General features: G+C 54.8%; 1 protein-coding gene across 1 annotated transcript in view; it reads right to left on the bottom strand.

Annotated features, from left to right (window-relative positions):
* TTC7A (tetratricopeptide repeat domain 7A) overlaps window positions 1-18,699 on the bottom strand; it is a 114,129-nt gene that overhangs the window by 47,422 nt on the left and 48,008 nt on the right. Inside the window, exons 9-11 of the mRNA XM_059406246.1 lie at window positions 12,431-12,568; window positions 10,756-10,839; window positions 6,282-6,386 (exon numbers count right to left, since the gene is read on the bottom strand). Coding sequence (XP_059262229.1) covers window positions 6,282-6,386; window positions 10,756-10,839; window positions 12,431-12,568 — 327 coding nt within the window. The remainder of the gene's footprint in view (window positions 1-6,281; window positions 6,387-10,755; window positions 10,840-12,430; window positions 12,569-18,699) is intronic.

Here is an 18,699-nt window from a genome sequence, read left to right as displayed (position 1 = left end):
CAATCCCCACAAGACAGGGTAGCCCCCAAGTAAGGCCCCACCGTGTGATGCTGGCATGGGGCCAGCGGGGCTCCAAGGGAAGGACAATCATGTGGCTATAGTTGTCCAAGGAAGACTCATGGCTGAGGGGGGACATGATTAAAGGGTTAAGTGAACAAATTGCCCCTCACCCCACATCCCATGACTGATGAAGCTCATCTCATACGCTGTCTTTAGGCATCATTATGCCCCATTCAAACAGGAGCAAGCTGTTTTATAAACCACCAAGTACAAGTTACAGATTCTAGAAACCCATCGCATCTATGTATAGACATTCTTCCCAAGACCATGTCCTTCTTCTCAGCAAACTCCAGCTTTGATCTCTGGTAACTCATGTAGGGAAGGTGCCGGGAATGAAGCTCAACGGCTACTGGCAAACAGGGAAAATTCACTCTCCGGTTCACACACATCACAGTCTGGGCCAGGAGAGCTCACCAGACTTTAGCTTTAAAAAAAAAAGTGCAGGGGCACCAGGGTGGCTCAGTGGGTTAAGCTGCTGCCTTCGACTCAGGTCATGATCTCAGAGTCCTGGGATAGAGCCCCGCATCAGGCTCTCTGCTCAGCAGGGAGCCTGCTTCCTCTTCTCTCTCTGGCTGCCTCTCTGCCTACTTGTGATCTCTGTCAAATAAATAAATAAAATCTTTAAGAAAAAAAAAAGTGCAAAAGGGGTGCCCGGGTGGCTCAGTTAATTGAGCATCCGACTCAGGTCATAATCTTGGGGTCACAGGATCAAGCTCTGTTCCATGCTAGGTGTGGGGCCTGCTTGGGATTCGCTCTCTCCCTCTCTGTCTGCCCCTATGCACCCCCTCCCTCTTTAAAAAGTGAAAGCAGGGGCACCCTGGGTGGCTCAGTTGGTTAAGCATCTGACTCTTTATTGTGGCTCAGGTCATGATCTCAGGGTCAGGAGATTGAGCCTGCTTGAAATCCTCTTTCTCTCTCTGCCCTTCCCCCTCTAAATAAATATATCTTTAGGGCGCCTGGGTGGCTCAGTGGGTTAAGCCGCTGCCTTCGGCTCAGGTCATGATCTCAGGGTCCTGGGATCGAGTCCCACATCGGGCTCTCTGCTCGGCGGGGAACCTGCTTCCCTCTCTCTCTCTCTGCCTGCCTCTCCGACTACTTGTGATTTCTCTCTGTCAAATAAATAAATAAAATCTTAAAAAAAAAAAAATCTTTAAAGACAAAAAAGGAGTTCTAAGCCAAAACCCATGAATGGGTCTCAACTTCCAATGTGAAAGCCACAGCTCTAATCCAGCGGCTGACCAAGCTGCCCAGCGCCGGTCTCCAGCCGCCCCCATCATCCTGCCCCCCGGGACTACCTCACTTAGCCATTCCAGTCTCCAGTCACTTCCTCTGGTGGCCTCGAAAGTCAACAGCTGGTGGAGCTAAGGTTGGGGCTTCTGCTCAGGTTACAGTGCTGGGCCCTCCTTGCACATCAAAACACCTCCAAAGGGATGGGTTTTTAAAGTTCTTTTCCACCATTCTCCTTCCAGTGATATACTGCTTTTTAATATCTTTTTTACCTACAGCAGCCCTGTCACTTCGCCACAAAGTCCAGGTAGAGACCCTCCATGCCCCCATGCCCCTCCTCTAAACTAGAGCAGTTTAGAGCCTGATGGCACAGGTGTCACACAGCTGAAGGTTCTGGGGCACAGGGAGCTTAGAGGACTTGTCCAAAGCCACCTGGCAAGGGAGTGACAGGCCTGAGTGTCCAACCCAGGTCTCCTTAGCCTGCGTCTGGATCCTTCTGAGCTGCCCAAGTCACGGCTGCCCTTGGCAGTTTCCGCCTTTCTTCCTCTCTGACCGTTTGGGAGAAGGATGCAGGAAGACTCTAACGTTTGGACCCTTTACTTTGGTTTTCCAGAAGGGCCATGTTCCCGTGACTTCACAGGTCCCGACAGCTCTCCAGACTGTTCAATTTGGTGCCTACACAGACAGGCCTCTGGCTCGGTGGCCTCATCCATCTTGCACTGGGCCAAAGAGGTTGTTCCTGTGGCATTTCAGCCTCTTCCTCCCTTCCTGGGAATTGGAGAAAGTTCCCTTCTGAGCCTGCTAAGCATGTTGAAACAGCACCTCTGGTTCTCAGGCCATTCCAGGGCCCCGGGGCCTATTGCTAACTGCTCCACTGAAAACGCACTTCTCCCTTCCTGAGAGGAACAAGGCGAGGTTTCCTCATTTCCACATCCAGTGGCATGGTGGCTGGCATTCTTTCTTCCCTGCCTCATAAACCCTCAACTCGTCTTCCTGGCTCTAGCCACCCCTGGATCTGAACAAGGAAGGTAGAAACACAAAAGCACCTCCCTTCTGAGAACCTGGTGTTTTGAAGGTACTGTTGCTCAGCAGGTATCTGCCGTGTTCGAGGCAGCGACGCTCCTTGGCTCTGGTGTCAGAGCCACCTGTATGGGGTATTTGTGACTGCCTATGGGGTACAGAGGAGACCCAGAGAGGGTGAATTATTCCCTGAAGTCAAACAGCTGCTAACTGGGTAGGCAGGGATTTGAACTCTATGATCTCTGCCTCCAAAGCCTGTGCCGTTTCCACACTTCTTCCCCTCAGGAAAGAAGCTGAAAGACACCACAGACCTTTCCCAGAGGAGCCTGGCCTGTTTTCCTGTTTCCTAACTCCCCTCTCGTGTGTGACATGCAGCACACATGCACACCCCCATCTCCTATCCTCCTAGGGAAGCCTCAACTTTTTAAATTATATACATTTTAAATAATTGTGTTTGGAGAAATACCAAAAAGAAATATTTACAATTCTTTTCTTCCTGCCCCAAATGACCAGCTGGGGACCTTGGCAAGACATCAGCCACATCAAGGCAGGAGGCTGCCACGCACTGCTATCCCTAGGTCAGAGCCTCAGATGCCCCCTCCCTACCTAGAGGAGCCTCAGGCTAAGCCTCGGGGCCAATGCTCTCCCACCAGCCCCCACGCCTGCCCTGGGGGGCAATCACCTTGCAGCACACCCCATGTCAGCCAGCCTGTAACTGCCTGGGTCCCTCTGCCTGGTGCACCATGACCTGAGGGCCATCTTTCTCTCAGACCTAGGCTCAGCCTAGGGCGTCCCACACTGGCTCTGGGCACACAGACAGGACGTGGGGACAGCAGGTGCTCCACCTCTGGGCACACGGCCACCCCGACTGGTTTCACCCAGCACAGCTCGTTTTTCAGATGTCCCAGTTTCAGCTTCCCTTCCTGCAACCTTGGCCAAGCTGTCCCCCCAGATTTCTGTCCTCTGCTCATGGAGCTTGGCTGGGCAATGGCTGGGCCTGCTGGGGCTGCTAGGAACCAGAAGAACTATGATGGCAAAAGGCAGAGGTGGCCTCAGATGCCTTTCAGGAACTGTGCTCCATCCCAAACACCAGCACCCTTCAGCCTGTCGAGGTCAGACCCATTCTTCCTGCTCGTGGCCCTGGAATAGAGAGTGCTGGGCTGCCCCTCTTCTGGCCTCCTTGGCAAAAAAGGCTGCCTTTAGCTACCCACGGTCTGCTCTCTGCCCAGCACCAATTTGGGAACGTGAGACCCACTGAACCAGAGGCAGACTTCCCACACCATCCCTCCCAGCCAGCTGGGGTGGGAGTCATTCTAGAAGATATGAGTAGACATCTACCCACATGCAGGGTTCTTTGCTGGGAAGAAGGGCTCAGGGTGCAGATGTGGTAAGTAAAGAAGCTCCCCGACTAGTTGGGAAGAGAAGTACCACAGAACGCAGAATTGGCTGCTGAGCGGCTATGCTCATCAGCCAGCAGGATCTATCCAATAAGCACCGATGTGGACTCTGGGCTGGGGTTTCAACAAGGAAGAGAGACAGTATCTGCCCTTAAGAGACACAGGGGATTACCAGGTAAAGTGTTAGGTGTCCAAGGCAGGTATAAAAAGGGGCTTCAGGGAGGTCTGGGAGTTCCAGGTTAGGGACGGCTGCCAGGAGTCACCCCCACCCCTCCAGCAGGACCTGGCTTGAGCCTGGACCCAGTTTCAATCCTGGCTCAAACCAGCCTCCAAAGCCATGCAGGCTTCTCAGCTGAAGTTAAAGAGCTCACCGTCCTCCCCAGTTCTGATGACAAGTCTGCATGTTTAAGTTTCCTTTTGGGCTTTTCTATTTATGTTGTCATTGATGACTTTGCTCCTAACTCATCTGATTTCAATTTGGACTGATTGGATCCTAATTTTATTACCATGTAATCTGAATGCATGTAATGACTGTAATTACGTCGCTGAGGGAAACAGCTCCTCCACGGCGAGAAGGCCTAAATTTAGGCTTCCTGGCAAGGGCGCTTGCCAGCTGGGTGGACACCCATAGCCACCTCAGAGCTAGAGGCCTCGGGGAGGACAGGGGTCCATCCCAGCCCCAGCTTGGTGAGGCGATGGGTGTGAAGCCCCTCTGAGGAGCCCCAAGAACACTCAGGAGCATGAGCGAGGGGTCAGCGAGCCCACTGTCTCTGTGACCCCTAGCTCCCGCCACGGCCCTCTGTTGCAGAGCAATGGTCTGGGTGTCTCTGCTGACACCTGCATATCACCCACATCCCCACAGCTCCCCACCTGTAAGATGCAGGGTGCCAACAGGTCCCCTGGAGAGACGTGAGGGGTAAGGGGTTTCCCCACTAATCCCAGGGTGGGGGAAGCAAGCAGTGATGAAAGAACCTACCACAGGCCTGAGCCCTCCACAGTCCAAGGCCTCCTCCTCTGTGCATCTCCTGACCCGTCCAGCCTTCTACATACTTTATGTCATTTATGCCACATCTGAGGAACAGACTGTTATCATCTCCATTTTAAGAATGAGGAAACCAAGGCACAGCAAGGTTGTATACCAAGACCACCTGGAGGTAAGGCAGGGAAACTCTAACCCAACTCACACCGCAGCCACTTCCTAATGCCTGGAGCCTATAGAGGTGGTTCTGCCAGATTTCCCCTCACTGAAGCCACACTCTTTGAGCCTGGGGCTAGACACCATGCTTCCCCCTCCTCTGCCATTCACAGTGAGGGGGGCCACAGCGGCCATGCAGGCCTCAGCTACAGAATTCTGAGAACCAGGAGACAGACGGGAAGGTACTCTTCCCCCCTTGCTCCTCACGCTAGGGAGGCAGTCCTCTTTGTAGTGAAGAGAGGACAAGGCCCACGGGGCAGCGAGGTGGGGACCCAGAGAGGGTGGGGGCCAGTTTCTGGTCCCTGGGAGGCTTGGCAGGAAGGCTTCAAACATGGAGTCTCCCTTCCCAGGGCTGGATGCCTGAGGAGGGGCCAGTGGCAGTGGGAGGCGGACAGGCTGCTGTAGGCCCCTGGGGCCTGGAACAAGCTGGGCACCCAACCACAGAGAGGGTGGGCTTGGGAAGTTGGGAGAACAGGCAGGGGAGGCCTCTGTGTGGGAGTGGCTCCCCATGGGGAGACATGGGCCTGAAGGGCTGATGGAGGAATGGGAGCTATTTCGTCCGAAGAAAAGAGAGGCGGCAGGGCAGACGGCAAACAGACAGGAGAGGATACATTTGTTCTAGGAGGGCCCCTGACCTCAAGAGGCTGGTGTGGGCACAAGGAAGTGGGGACCCTTGGGAAGAAGGCTCCCAGTAGGAGGAGACACCTTTGCAGAGGCTCCGCCCCAAGACCCTGCAGGCTCAGAGCAGCCCCTCGGGGGAGCCTAAGGAGGAGAGGGCCCCAGGCCCAGTGCCTTTCATGGCTCCGTGCTGCTGGCTTCTGGGAGGGCCTCAGAGCCAAGCTGCCGAATACCTGGTCTATGTGGAGAGGGTGCACCTGCCCAGTCAGCCACCTTGGCAGAGCCCTTGGCAGGCAGCTGAGCACAGGGCAGGGGCCCGCAGGCTGAGGCCGCAAGGAATGAGGGGCCCAAGAAAAGAGGCCACCTCTAGTCCTGCCCACACAGCACTGCCCCCCATAGTAATGTGAACATCTGTCCAAATGACGGCCAGCCCAAATGTTCTGAGTCCTGCCCACTACCGCACCACTGGGCAGGCAGGGGCCCCTGCTACTTTTGACTTTACATTTGGTTCCCTGGAGACCACATCTCAAGACTGAACCATAAACCTGATACCAGCCTGAGTCAGGGAACCTACTGCTACAGACGGAGGCTGGTTTTCTCAGACGATTCCTCCTTCCAGGCCTGCCTGCCTCACAGCTCCCCACACAACCCCCACCCCACCCCTTATACATACAGCAAGGTGTGCATGCCCTGATCTCATGCCCACCTGCCGCCCTTCTGCAGGAGCCGCTGGGCCTAGGTCCCTGCCCCCACAGCTCACTCACCCAGTGCAGGGACCCAATGCAGACCTTGGCGGCCATCAGGGGCACGGTGGGGTCCGAGGGTCGAAGCTTCATGCACTCCTGCAGCAGTGACACGGCGTAGGCTGACTGCAGAAGAAAGGGCAGGTGACACCATCACTGGCAGCCCTGGGTCTCAACAGACTGGGGGTCTCATGCCTACAGCAGGGGGCTTTCCCAAATAACCAGGCCTTGCTCTGCACCCCTTTTCCCCTAGGAGGCAGGAAGAGGGCCCAGCGGGAGGAGCCCTGGCCATGCTGGCAGACAAATCCCTCCCTGGCCCCAGATTCCGCATCTGGAGAATAGAGGCTGTGAGCCTTGCCCAGGTAACAAAAGTTCAGGTAACAACAGGTAGAATTGCTTCTAAAAGAATTCAGATGTGAACTACAGAAATTTCAGGGGGAAAAAAGGGCTCTTTCAAACTTCTGAGTTCAACAGCCTTGGTTTACAGGTGACAAGATGAGGCCGAAGCTCCAGAGAACTGGGAGGCAGGGCCGTGGTCAGGAGATGAGGGGGGCATAATGGCTGGCAGAGGAGAAGGAGAGAAGCTGAGCTGGCAGAGGCGGAGAGACCCTCCAGACAGGAGTCTGGGGTCACTCAAGGCTGCAGGGCCTAAGTCACAGAGACAGAGCCAGAATGGACCTACTGAGGATGGCCACATGTGGACAGAGGCCAGGACGGGAAACCATCCACAGGCAGGCAGTAATGCTACCAGTCACAGTAAGGAGAAAAAGAACACCAGCTAACACTTATTCAGATGTTACTATGCACCACACAGTTATAAATCAGAGCTCAGCAAAACACAGCCCACAGGCCAAATGTGGCCCTCTGTCTTCTTCTGTGAATAAAGTTTTATTGGAACTCAGCCATGCCCATTCATGTATGTATTGCCTACGGCTATTTTTATGACACAGCGGAGTTCCACAGAGACTGTTTGGCCTACATAATCAAAAACGTCTACTATCTGACCCTGTACGGAAAGTTTGCTTTCCCCTGCTCTAGGTGCTTTATAAATTAAAATTTCACAACTTTCCTATGAGGTAGGTGAGCATGTCCCTATTTACAGATGAGGAAACTGAAAGGCAGAAAAGTTATGTAGCTTATTCTAAGGCACAGTACCCATCCATGGCTCTAGGCTTGTAACTGCCCTTTCCTGCCTCTGCAGTGACTCCTAGGGCAGGAGAAGCAGCCTGGGTCGCCCCGCTAGACAGACAGACAGACACACACACACGCACACACACACACGCACACAAGACGCATACCACTCAGGGCTTCTGACTGCGTTCAACATTTTTCCAAGAAACTCAACAGGGACACCCCTCCCCCCAAGTGTGCACACTCCATACTTGTGTGACACCCCAGGCAGGCAGGGGCATGTGTGTGAGCACAGTTCCCCTGTACTAAGCCCTACTGTGAGCCAGGCTTCCTTACCATTACTTAGCTTTCACCCTCCCCAGCAACTCCAGGGGGACCACTGAGGCAATGGGGTCTCTGGAAGGCTTATCAGTTCAAACTCAGTGTGAAAGACTGGAAGAGAGAGAGATGGATGCCCAGTCTTTCTCTAACTACCCCTCCCTTCCCCACCAGCTAAAGAAAAGCTCTTCTCAGCCCAGATATCACAGACTGAGGCTCTGGGCTCAGGCATATCAGGCCTGTTCGAGATGTCTCAGCCAAGGGCTGGCTCTGTGCCTGGTGCTGGGCTGGGGTTGTGGGGTCACTGCAGGAAGAGGGAAGAGGCCATGGCTCTTGGCTATCAGGTGCCTGCAGAAAGGCCAGGGGAAGAAGACCAAAGCTACCATCCCCCGATGCTCTCTCAGAAAGCGAGGGTGTGAGACCCAGCACAGGTGGGCGACCGCAGATGTCCTATTCCGGCCTGAGCTGTGGGGAAGGGGCCCACGTGAGGGGCCTGAAGGAGTCACCAGGCGATCCACTTCTGTGAATGCCACTCCCAACCCCTGGCCACGGAACCCCAGCCACACACTACAGCAAGCTTCGGGCTCCCCTAGGCCTCCTTCCCTGGCTGCTGCCCTCTGCAGAGTGGAAGTTTCTCTGTCCTTGAGATGGAGGTTCTACAACCCTGACCATCCATGTTCATGTCACACAGACACAAAGCATTGCTCTTTCTTTCTTTCTTTTTTTTTTTTTTTTTTAAGATCTTGTTTATTTGACGGAGATCACAAGAAGTAGACAGAGAGGCAGGCAGAGAGAGGAAGGGAAGCAGGCTCCCTGCTGAGCAGAATGCCCGATGCAGGGCTCCATCCCAGGACCCTGGGATCATGATCTGAGCCAAAGGCAGAGGCTTTAACCCACTAAGCCACCCAGGCGCCCCAGCATTGCTCTTTTAGGAGCCATCAGAGGACTCTAGTAAGGGCAGGCAGCTTGGGGTTTTGTGTCTTTTTTTTTTTTTTTTTTTTTGTCATGGCGGTTACCTAGCAACACAGACAATGTGACTGCTGAGGAGACCAAGAGAAAGAGCGACCTAAATCATGTCATGGACCTTGTCTTTTCTTCCAGCAGGCTGAGGTGTCCAACATATATACGTCCACCAGCCACACCTTTGGCACGAGTGCAGGTACAAAACCTTGATTCCTACCTTGGGCTTTAGCAAAAGCCCAGCTCTGTCCACTCTGCTGGAGGGCTGCCTGGGCCAACTAGACAGACTGAGCTGGTGTGCAGGGTTCCTGAGGGGGCAGGAAGTGTGCTTCCAGAACAATCTCCTGCTGCAGCAAAGGCAGGCATGGGTATAATTCCATGTCTCCAGCCTGTGGAGCCTCACGTGTGAGGAACTCACTAATCACCCCAACACCCTGCCTGTAAGCCCATTCTTGTGCCCATCTTGCTGGTCTGTGAAGGAGTCGGGCTAAGATACCAGCTCCCTGGAGCCTGGGATGTGCTGGACTGTGTGTGGACTCTGTGAGCCCGGCTCCTCTCAGGAGGGACATCGAAGATCCCATCCCTCCCAGGAGAACACCTTCTCCCTTGACTGGGGAATTTCCCGGCACAGGGTCAGAGATTAAAGCTACCTTCTGAGAGATTAAAGCTAGCCTTCTTCAGAGGAGGGCTCCCCAGCTTTCCTTTGCATCTCAAAGGGTCCCACAACCCAAGAAGGGTAAGGACCACGGCCCTGGCCCTGGGCCTCTCCTCCTGGCCCACACTCTCGCTATTGTAAGATCATAGGTTCTTTGTTTCTCCAAGGCAGGAAGACACTGTCACATGCAGCTGTGAGCTGTCTGCCCAGGCTCCGAGCCCCACCTCCTCCCCTCCCTCAGGCCTTGCTCTAGCTGCAGCCTGAGCTCTCCCTGAGCCTTGGCAAGACCCTGCTGAGCACAGAGCCAGGATAGACCAGGTCTGTGCCTTTAAGATGTTTTGGGGGGTGATCAACATGGTGGTGCTGGGGAAGAGGTTTGGGAAGACAGAGGCCCACTGGGGGTTGGGGGGGAGGAGGTCCCCCCACTTGATTCTCACTCTACTTCCCTGGCTCCTTCCCACCTATTCCGCGGCAGCACTGCTCTTCTTCCTGTTTCCTGCCTAACCTTTGTGGAGGAGGTGCCGGCAAGCCAAGGAGGGCCCTCCTCTGAGCCGAGCTGCTGGGCTAGAAATGGCAGGTGGCACAGATGGGCGGGGGAGGGGGCAGGAATTCCCTCAGCCCAACAAAAGGGCTCTGGGTGTTTACAGCTCTTGGAACGATTTGCAAGTTCCTGCCACCTTCTTTCCTGCCTTCGTAGCATCCTCGGCTCTAACACCCTCAGCACCCAGCTCTGGAAAGGTTTTCCTTTCATGTTACTGCTGAAAATAGAGGCTTATGTAAGTGTAATTCTCATCAGAGCAGAAACCAGGGGGTGCTGGAACAGGGCTTGGTGGGTAGAGAGCAAAGGCGGCCCTGGTGACTAGGGATAAAGTCAGACCCCTTGTGCGGGGCAGAGAGAGCTCCCCTTGCCTCTGTCCCAGCCACATCCACTGGCACAGTTCTCCCCCCAGACTCCCTGTGGGCACTGCCCCACTGCTCCACCTTTCAACCCTTTCGTCCTCGGCAGGTCCTTCCATGGGAAGGTCCTTTCCTGATGCCACACCTGATGGGCAGGAAGAGAGCTACGGCCCAAATGAATGCATCCCCACTCAGAACCTATGCCCCACACCTGTTGCCTGCAGTGGTACTCAACAAGTCACACATGGAAGTGCGCTGTTGCCCCAGGTGTGCACATGGGCTAGGAGAAAAGCATCCACAGACTCATAGCTGCGCACCTGTAACTCCCAGGTGGACACCAGACTCACACGGGGATCTGAGTGTGTGATCCTCTGCTGCCCCTCACTCTCCCAGAGGTGAAAATCCGATGCTGGAGAACATTTCTGACTCACCAAGGAGCCCTCTGCCCAGCCCTGGAGGGGACTGGAGGAGAGCAGAGGCCCCGAAGGCAGGTGTGCCACCTCCCTCCCCCGCAACATGATCCCTGGGTCTTACCTTCCCACAAGCCACCATGGAGAGGGCCACTTGGTACCAAAGGTGAAATTCTTCAAACGCAAACTTCATGGCTCGCTCTAGGCACTGAGGAGAGAGAGCCAGTTAGCAAGTAGCCCCCCAGAGGTCCTCCCACCTCCCACCCCCCGGCAATCCAATATCCCCCAGGACAATCACTGCTCAGATCACTTCCCATATGAGGCTGCAGGAGGCCCATACTTGGTTTCGTAAGAAAACTTCAGGCATAACACCTGTCCCTGCCACTGGACAGATTATTCTGTGTGACATTCCACAAGTCTCCTACCCTCTCTGGCCCTTGGTTCCTACCTCCCTCATATGTGACTGCCTCACAGGGTGCTGGGGAAAAGGGAATGAAATTGGGTCTGGGTTTTTAACATGTCAGCATCCCATGAAAATAATTACTAGTATTAATATTGTTGCGCATGGTACCACTCTGTTTTTTTCACATGTGTTAATAACTTACACATGGTTCCCAGCCACCCTGGGAGGTGGGTTCTACCATTAGTCCCATTTCATAGATGAGAACGGTGAGGTTTGAATGACTTGCTAGAGTCACAGGGCCAGTAAGTGGCAGAGCGGGCTGGCCCGCAAAGCCGCCCAAATGGAAAGGCTTTTCTGCATTCTGCTGTTCTCTATGACCACTGAGAAAACAGACTGCCCCACCAGCCTGTCCGATCCTGGACAGCCCCAAATCAGGGACAGCCTGGTGAAATCTAGCAGATACTACAAGCACTTCCACACGATGGAGGCAGAAGCCAGGCTGTGAGGCCAGGATTCACCACGTGGCCACGGACAGGCGGGGTAGGGGGCAGAGGTGAGTTTCCGGGACCAGACAGCATGGATGTTAAGAGCTCAATGCCCTGGGTTCACGAGCTGGCTCAGATGTACCCCTTCCACCATCGAGGGCAGGAAACCACCTCTCCAGGCCTTGCCTTCCTCACTGGTAAACTCAAGAGAACACCACTTCAAGAAGGTAGCACCTAAAAGCACCTTGCATGGTGCTGGGCACAGGCTGGGGCTCAAATGTCACCAGCTCCCTCAGGGGCCCTCCTAACTTCGTGGAAAGAGAAGCTACTACAGGAATGGGCCTCTTGTGCAAGGAGACAGGGGCCCCAGAGCCACTCTTGATTCCAGCCCATATTTGAAAGTTCTAAAATACGTGCACACCATTAGCCTTGTGAGGAACGGAGAGAGGGGCAGCTTGCTGCCTGCCTTCACTCCAGAGAGGAACCACCCTGGGAGCGCTGCCCCAGCAGGTTTTGCTCAATAGAATGGGGTTGCTCTGTCCAACTCAGGTGGGATGGGGTCCGGGGTCCTGACACATACCCAGCTCAGAGCTCTGCCAGCAGAGGCAGTCACAAAACACCAGCGTCATCCATGCGGGAAGCTGGGGGATGGATAATTTCCCCCCATGCTTCTTTATACAATGCCACGTGTTCTTTCGAAAGAAAAACACATTAAAAAGCTAGTAAAACCACCCAAACCCAAACCACTCATCCTGCCAGGGAAGCGCAGCTCTCCCAGCCCTAGCAATGGAATGGTTCCCAGCCCTATCTCCCAAGGAGACGGTACCCCCCTGGTGGAACGGGGAAGGGACTATGTGGGAGGTCCAGTGGTGGCCCCACCTGGCTTCTGGGGAGGGTGTGGGTCACCTTACCTCGGAGAGCATGACGTACTGGCCCCTCCTGCCCAGTGTGATACTCAGGAGGTCATAGATGGCTGCCGCGTTCCGCAGGCTTGCCGCCCGGTCCTCCTCCTGCTCTGGCGCCCGGCTCAGCACCACGTCCCGAGTAGCCTGTGGGGGGACATGGTTGGGGAGAGAGTAAGCACAGAAAATAAGCAACGGCCTGCCCCCGAGTCCCAGGGACTGTCGCCCTTACGCTGCTAACCCAGGCCACGCTCCCGAAATCAGCCAGGGCCCTGCCCCCACCCCCATGAAGGCTCCCATGAAAGAGAGAAAACCTCCACCCACAGCTGAGGATGGGGTGAGGAAGCCGTTCTGAGGGGCCCTGCTCTTCGGTGTGTTAGTCGACAAAGTCTCAAACCTACAGAAAAGATGCAAGGGTGACGGTGTTGACCACTCCTGCTTTGTCGCTCTCCGGTATAGGATAATAAGAAGAGTCAGGAAGCTAAGATGACCCTTGACCCCTAAGTACAACCGCCAGAGAAATGCCTGTATTTCAGGAAGTATAAAACTGATCTAACTACCAGCTCACAGTCAGATCTATGGTCTGAGGCTTCTCATCCGAGAACCCCATCCAGGTCCACACCAACATTCTGGGGCCATGTCACTTCTGTCTCCTCTCATCCAGAAGGGCCCCACAACCCTCGTCTTTCAGACCCTAGCATTTTTGAGGATAGAGCGGAACAGTTTTGTGAAACAGTTCCTTGAAACTTGTAACTGTCCATGCACAGAAAGAGCTTCAGGTAACATCTGGAAGTGTCTAGATCAGGTGGTGGGCTGTGCTGCTGCTGCTTGACTCGTGGGCTGTAGCCCCTTGGTGCCATCAGCACCTCTGATAAGGACTTTCCAGCCCCATACCTCCTTCCCATCACCACTGTGTTCAACCCAGACCCAATGCTCAATTTCTTCAGACAACAGACCTCTCCTCTCAGAGCTCCCTAAGAAATCTCCAACACTAGGTGCTTGGTGCCTAGCAGTCAGGAGTTCAGCAGCTCAAAGCTGCCAGGTAGCTGCTGGGCCCTGGGACTGGGGGTGCTGGGAAAATATACTTAAGGAGTAGGAGACTGTACATTCTGAAGTGGGAAGCTCTGTATCACCAAGTTTGAAATCTCCCCACTGGAGATTTGGGACTCTCTTGCTCTGGGGCCCATGGTCCCACTCCCTCTTATAAACCCATACTCTGGAGACACTCCGGCCTGGGAGTAACCAGCATGAATCATGGGGTCTCTGAGTTGAGCAGCACCAGGGCAGAGGCCAGGCTAGGAATGCTCTGTGACACCACACACACACACACACACACACACACACACACACACACACACCCCGAGAGGGCTGTATCTGCTGGAGCAAGGCTTGGTTCCAACCAGATGCTCCTGTTGGCTATGCTCCTGCTGGCTACTCCCAGTATCCTTCGCCCTCTGTAGTAGGCTGAACCCCCTTTTGTGTGTTGGAACTCGTTTTCTACTTGCCCACATAGGACCCCAAACCTGAGGATGCTGGGACAGAAGGGATGCTGGCCCTTAAAACCAATTTCTCACTGTCAGATCCACATTACTCTTCCCGTCGAGAGATGGTCTTCAAAACCTCCCTCTGGGCAGGAGTATGAAGCCCTTCCCCAGGTCAGGAGCTGAGGCCCCCATGGGTGAGGAGACATAGAGGCAGAAGAAACCCAGTCAGTGGCCTTCAGAGTGCAGGCTCTGAATGCATCCTGTTGTGCAGGCCTGAAGTACGTGCCCAGAGGCTTCTGGAAGCCAAAACGCCTCTAAGACCCAAGAAGTGACTCATCCATGGGGGCACTTCAGCAAGGCAGGCCAGTGGCCGGAGGCCGTGATGGGTGCCCGTCCAGCCATAGCAGGTGGAGGCTGCTGCCAGCCCCATGTACACGGAGCAGCCCACGGAGAAGGTGCAGGGTGCCAGGAGATCCCCAGAAAGGATTAGGGCTGGTACCAGCCTGACAAATAAGAGCCGGTGAGGAAGCCCAAAGAGTTAAGGGGAGAGGAGCAGAGAGGGAAAGCGCCAGAGAAAACCACCCACACAGGCACCATCAGGAAGAGAAGAAATTCTGAGAGGCTTGGCAGGAGCTATTTGACAAAGCGAAGTAGGAACACAAGACTGGCCACGTACCTCCCCACTCCTCCCCTTCCAACCCTCCCCTCCAGAACTCCCCAGCTCAGCCCCTGAGGGTGGGGCCCCGAGAGAGGGTGGGGCCCTGAGAGGCAGCCTCACCAGGCAGCCAAGACAAGGGTGGAGGCAATGAGAGGATGGGGCCATGGGGCCCAGAAGCAGCAGCGGGAGTAAGGAGTATTTGTGCTCAGTGCACTCTGACCTAGAAATCTGCTGGAAGAGAGGGATCCTGATGGAAAGGGAGCAGCGCAGGCAGCCTGCAGTGGGGTGATGGGGGGGCTCTTCTGTGGGGTATGGAGGGAAGCCTGGCTTGGCACATGCAGGATCTGGAAGCTATCCATGCAGACCAGTCTTGTTTTGGGGATGGTGGGCAGCGAGCTATGCCCACAGGTTGGCCTGTCCTTGAAGAGTAACTCCTGTGGACCCCAGCTCCCAACCTCCTCCAAACTGCCCAGGCACAAGGTCGAACTCTTGTGGCTGCCATGAGGCCTGGCCCACCCGGCCAGGTTCTCTCCCAACCTCTCCCAGTCCTCCCTCTGCCCCACAGAACTCCCCGCAGCACCCTCTCAGCACCACGGACTGTCTGTACCCTCTGTCACCCTGCGTGCCTCTGGGCTCCTCACAACTCAACTCAGATACTTGTCAACCTGACTGATCCCACCAGGCAAGGCTGCCCCCATTTTGTCCTTTCCCACCATGGGGCACACACCCCAGCCCCTGTATGCCCAAGGTTTCCCTTGTTCTGGGACAGGGACATGTCTCACTGTCTACAGCACCTTCCTTGGTCCATGTTTGTAGAACGGGTGATGTTGAGCAAGAGTTCTGGGCTTGGTGTGGAACCGGTCTCCTCTTGCCCTCAAACTTGACCTTTAGGACAACAGTGTCTCTGTGTGGGGGGTATGGGAGGGGTGTGGCGCAGAAGGAGTAGATTTCCAGCACTGGTTTAGGATGAAGTCAGAAAACCAGGAACAAAACTGAACATGTCCTCAGCCTGGGGACTGGGCCTCCCCTGTAGGCCAACAGCAGAAAAAGGGTCTCCTGGGGGGGTGGGTCCTCAGAAACTGGCGCCTGTGTCAAAAGGGAAGCAAGGTTCTACAAAGGAAAACCGAAAGCAGAAGTCTGTCCTGGTTGCTATGGCTCCAGGGCAGGGCTGCGTTGGGAGGCGGGGGTGGGGCTCACTGGGTGAGGGAAGCGGGGCAGAAGGAAGAAAGCTGTGGTGGCCAGGGAAGGGGCAGGAATTCGTGCGCCCCCCCCCCCCAGGGTGGGGCCTCAGACACTCTGCTGGGGGCTTCCAGTTACCTCCTGCGCCTGCGTGCCCTGGGTAACCTGTTCCCTCCTCCCCTGGGCTTACCACTCTCAGGCCAAGGACTCTCCCAAATTCCCTGAATGCTCAGCCTGCCCTGGACTAGTCCCAGCCACTCTTTGCCTTCACCATTCAAACGGCCTCGCTAGGAAATCCTTCAGATCAAATGCAGACAGAGACAAGAATGTGCCTATGACCTATACAGCGAGATATAGACACTGACTATTCTTTTCACCAGCACCAACCTCACTCCTCTGGGAATCACCAAGAATATTCTCCTCCTGTTCCCCCCTGCATAATCTCTGCCGCCATCTCTATGGATGCCTCACCTTTGTATGGACCACACATTTTGTCCCAGGCAGGGTCCTGAGCTGTACCTGCTCCTAACCCAGGCCCCCTGGCTGCCCCCACCCAGGGAAGCCTCCTCCAAAAGCATGCACCTCTGACCCCCCTCCTCCAACAGCTCATCATTGCCAGCTTGACCCGTATCTGGTCTTAGGAGAAGGATCCAGAAAGCAAACTTAGGGCCTTATGGGAGGACTGGCAGCGGAATTGCCATGTCCCCAGGCTGGCCAGCCCGTCTGAAAGCCAAGGCAGGCAACACTTCCTCCAACAGTCCTCCTTCCACTGCCACACATTAGCTTTTCAGGGTCACACCCCTCACATCTCATCCGGACTCACAGTAACCCCAGGGAGGTGCAGGAGCAAACCACTAGGTCCCCTTTGCCGATGGGAAACTGAGGCTCAGAATGTGAACTAATTGTGCAAGTTCCCCAGGAGGTAAGGCTGCACCTCCAAGGGCCAGTCCGGGACAGCTTCTGTTGCCTCATGGGCACCCCCTGCCAGCCCTGGTCCCGACTCTCTGCTGAGTGCAGGGCCTCAGACAGCACTGACCTTTGTTTCCAGCCAGCCCTGTTTCTCCTTTCTAATCCCCGACAAGAACAGGGTGAGAGAGTACTTTGCAAGTGGCATCTCATGATGACCTCATGTACCATTGTCCTATTTCATAGATGAGAAGACTGAGGCCCAGGGACTTTCCCCAGGGCACACAGATAGATGGGACCCAGATTAGAATCTAGACATTCTGACTTCAACCCCCAGAGGCCTCTGAAGAAGTGTGCAATAGCCTCGTCCATGCCATCAGAGGCCCTGGGATGGCTCTGCATATGGGGAAACCAGAGCAAAACACCAAACCAGACCTTCCCAATCAGGGAAAAAGCCCCTTGGGCAACGTTTCCAGGGCCCTGCTCCACCCTGTTCTCAGCCACAGCTGCTCCACCTTGGCCAAGGACCCAGTCTCAGGGCCTGCAGCTGGCACCCCACAAAAACACCCCGAAAGGAGTCCTCTGGCAGCGTCTGTGCCTGGCACCTGCCCCTCCCTGGAGGGCACCGTCATGTTCCGCTCCTGCTGTCGTCCCCCACCAGCAGACATAATTACCACGGCTCTCAAGCTGCCAGTCCACGGAGCCAAGAAGTAACATACTCTGTGATGGGCCCATCCACCCAGAGCCCTGGCCAGGCCCACGCCGGCCCCCACTCTCCTGCCGCGTCAGGCTTCTGCAGCAGACATCACAGCTCTTCCTGCCAGCGAGGGCGAGAGGCTCTCCCACCCTACGGAGACACCCGTTTGGAGCTGGCAGCATGCCCAAGCAGATCCCCTACCGTGGCTGCCTGCAGCAGAGCAAACCAAGGGCCAGACGCTGGAAGGATCCATGCTCCTCTGCGACTCCCAGATGGAATCAAGCCCAAGAAGCACTTTCCTTCTTCTTCTTTTTTTTTTTTTAAACAGAATGGTATCCTCAAACCAATTTTTCTCCCAACCTAATCTGAGCCTTACTGTTCTCTAAAATGACCGAATCAGAAGCCAGCATTTATCAGGACAAAACAAACCTGTCTTGAACATCTATAACATACCAGGCATCTGTGTGTTCATTTTCTGGCTTTGTCTGTACAAGAAAGGCCTCATTAGCCTCATTTTACAGATGAGAAAACTAAGGAGCAGGGAGGGAAGAACTTGTGGAGGCCACACAGATTATGAATGGCGAATTCAAGGCTCAGACTATTGGGTCTGACCCTGGATTTGACACAGTTCACCTGTAGGCTCCAGTCCCCAGAAGCTACCCATCCTCCCCACTCAGCACTAGGCCTTGGGAACCTTTTGGTTCCCAAGCACATGACACCAGCAGCAACTTCTCCACCAGCTGAATGAAACAGACCCACAGGTTCAGTCTGTCTCCATATATATTTTTATGCCTAGATGAGTATTTTTGAAAGGATCAAGACTTCTGTACTTCCTGGTTCTCCAACTGTTTGAGAAAATCAGACTAGTTTGATCCAGGGTTCTCTTAAAAACGAGAATATACACTTGGGCTTCAGCAGACTTGGGTGATTCATTCTGATACAAGGACCAGGATTTCCTCCTGGTCCCTGGATCCATCACCAGGAGATGGGAGTCCATCTGGGATGGGGGACAGGGATTGAACTCATCACTGTATTTCCGGGGTCAAGTACGGCCTGGCACACTACAGCTGCTCAAATGAGATGGGACGGACGGACGGACGGACGGAGAAGCAAATGTGTGGGTGGATGGATCGATTTTAACATGTCCCCAAACTAGGTCTAAAACACAAATCTTCGGGCGCCTGGGTGGCTCAGTGGGTTAAGCCGCTGCCTTCGGCTCAGGTCATGATCTCAGGGTCCTGGGATCGAGCCCCGCATCGGGCTCTCTGCTCAGCAGGGAGCCTGCTTCCCTCTCTCTCTCTCTGCCTGTCTCTCCATCTACTTGTGATTTCTCTCTGTCAAATAAATAAATAAA

The sequence above is a fragment of the Mustela nigripes genome, chromosome 7, assembly GCF_022355385.1.
Source record: "Mustela nigripes isolate SB6536 chromosome 7, MUSNIG.SB6536, whole genome shotgun sequence".
Lineage (NCBI taxonomy): Eukaryota > Metazoa > Chordata > Mammalia > Carnivora > Mustelidae > Mustela > Mustela nigripes.
Note: the sequence above shows the minus strand (reverse complement) of the source record. Positions and strands in the feature narration are given on the sequence as shown.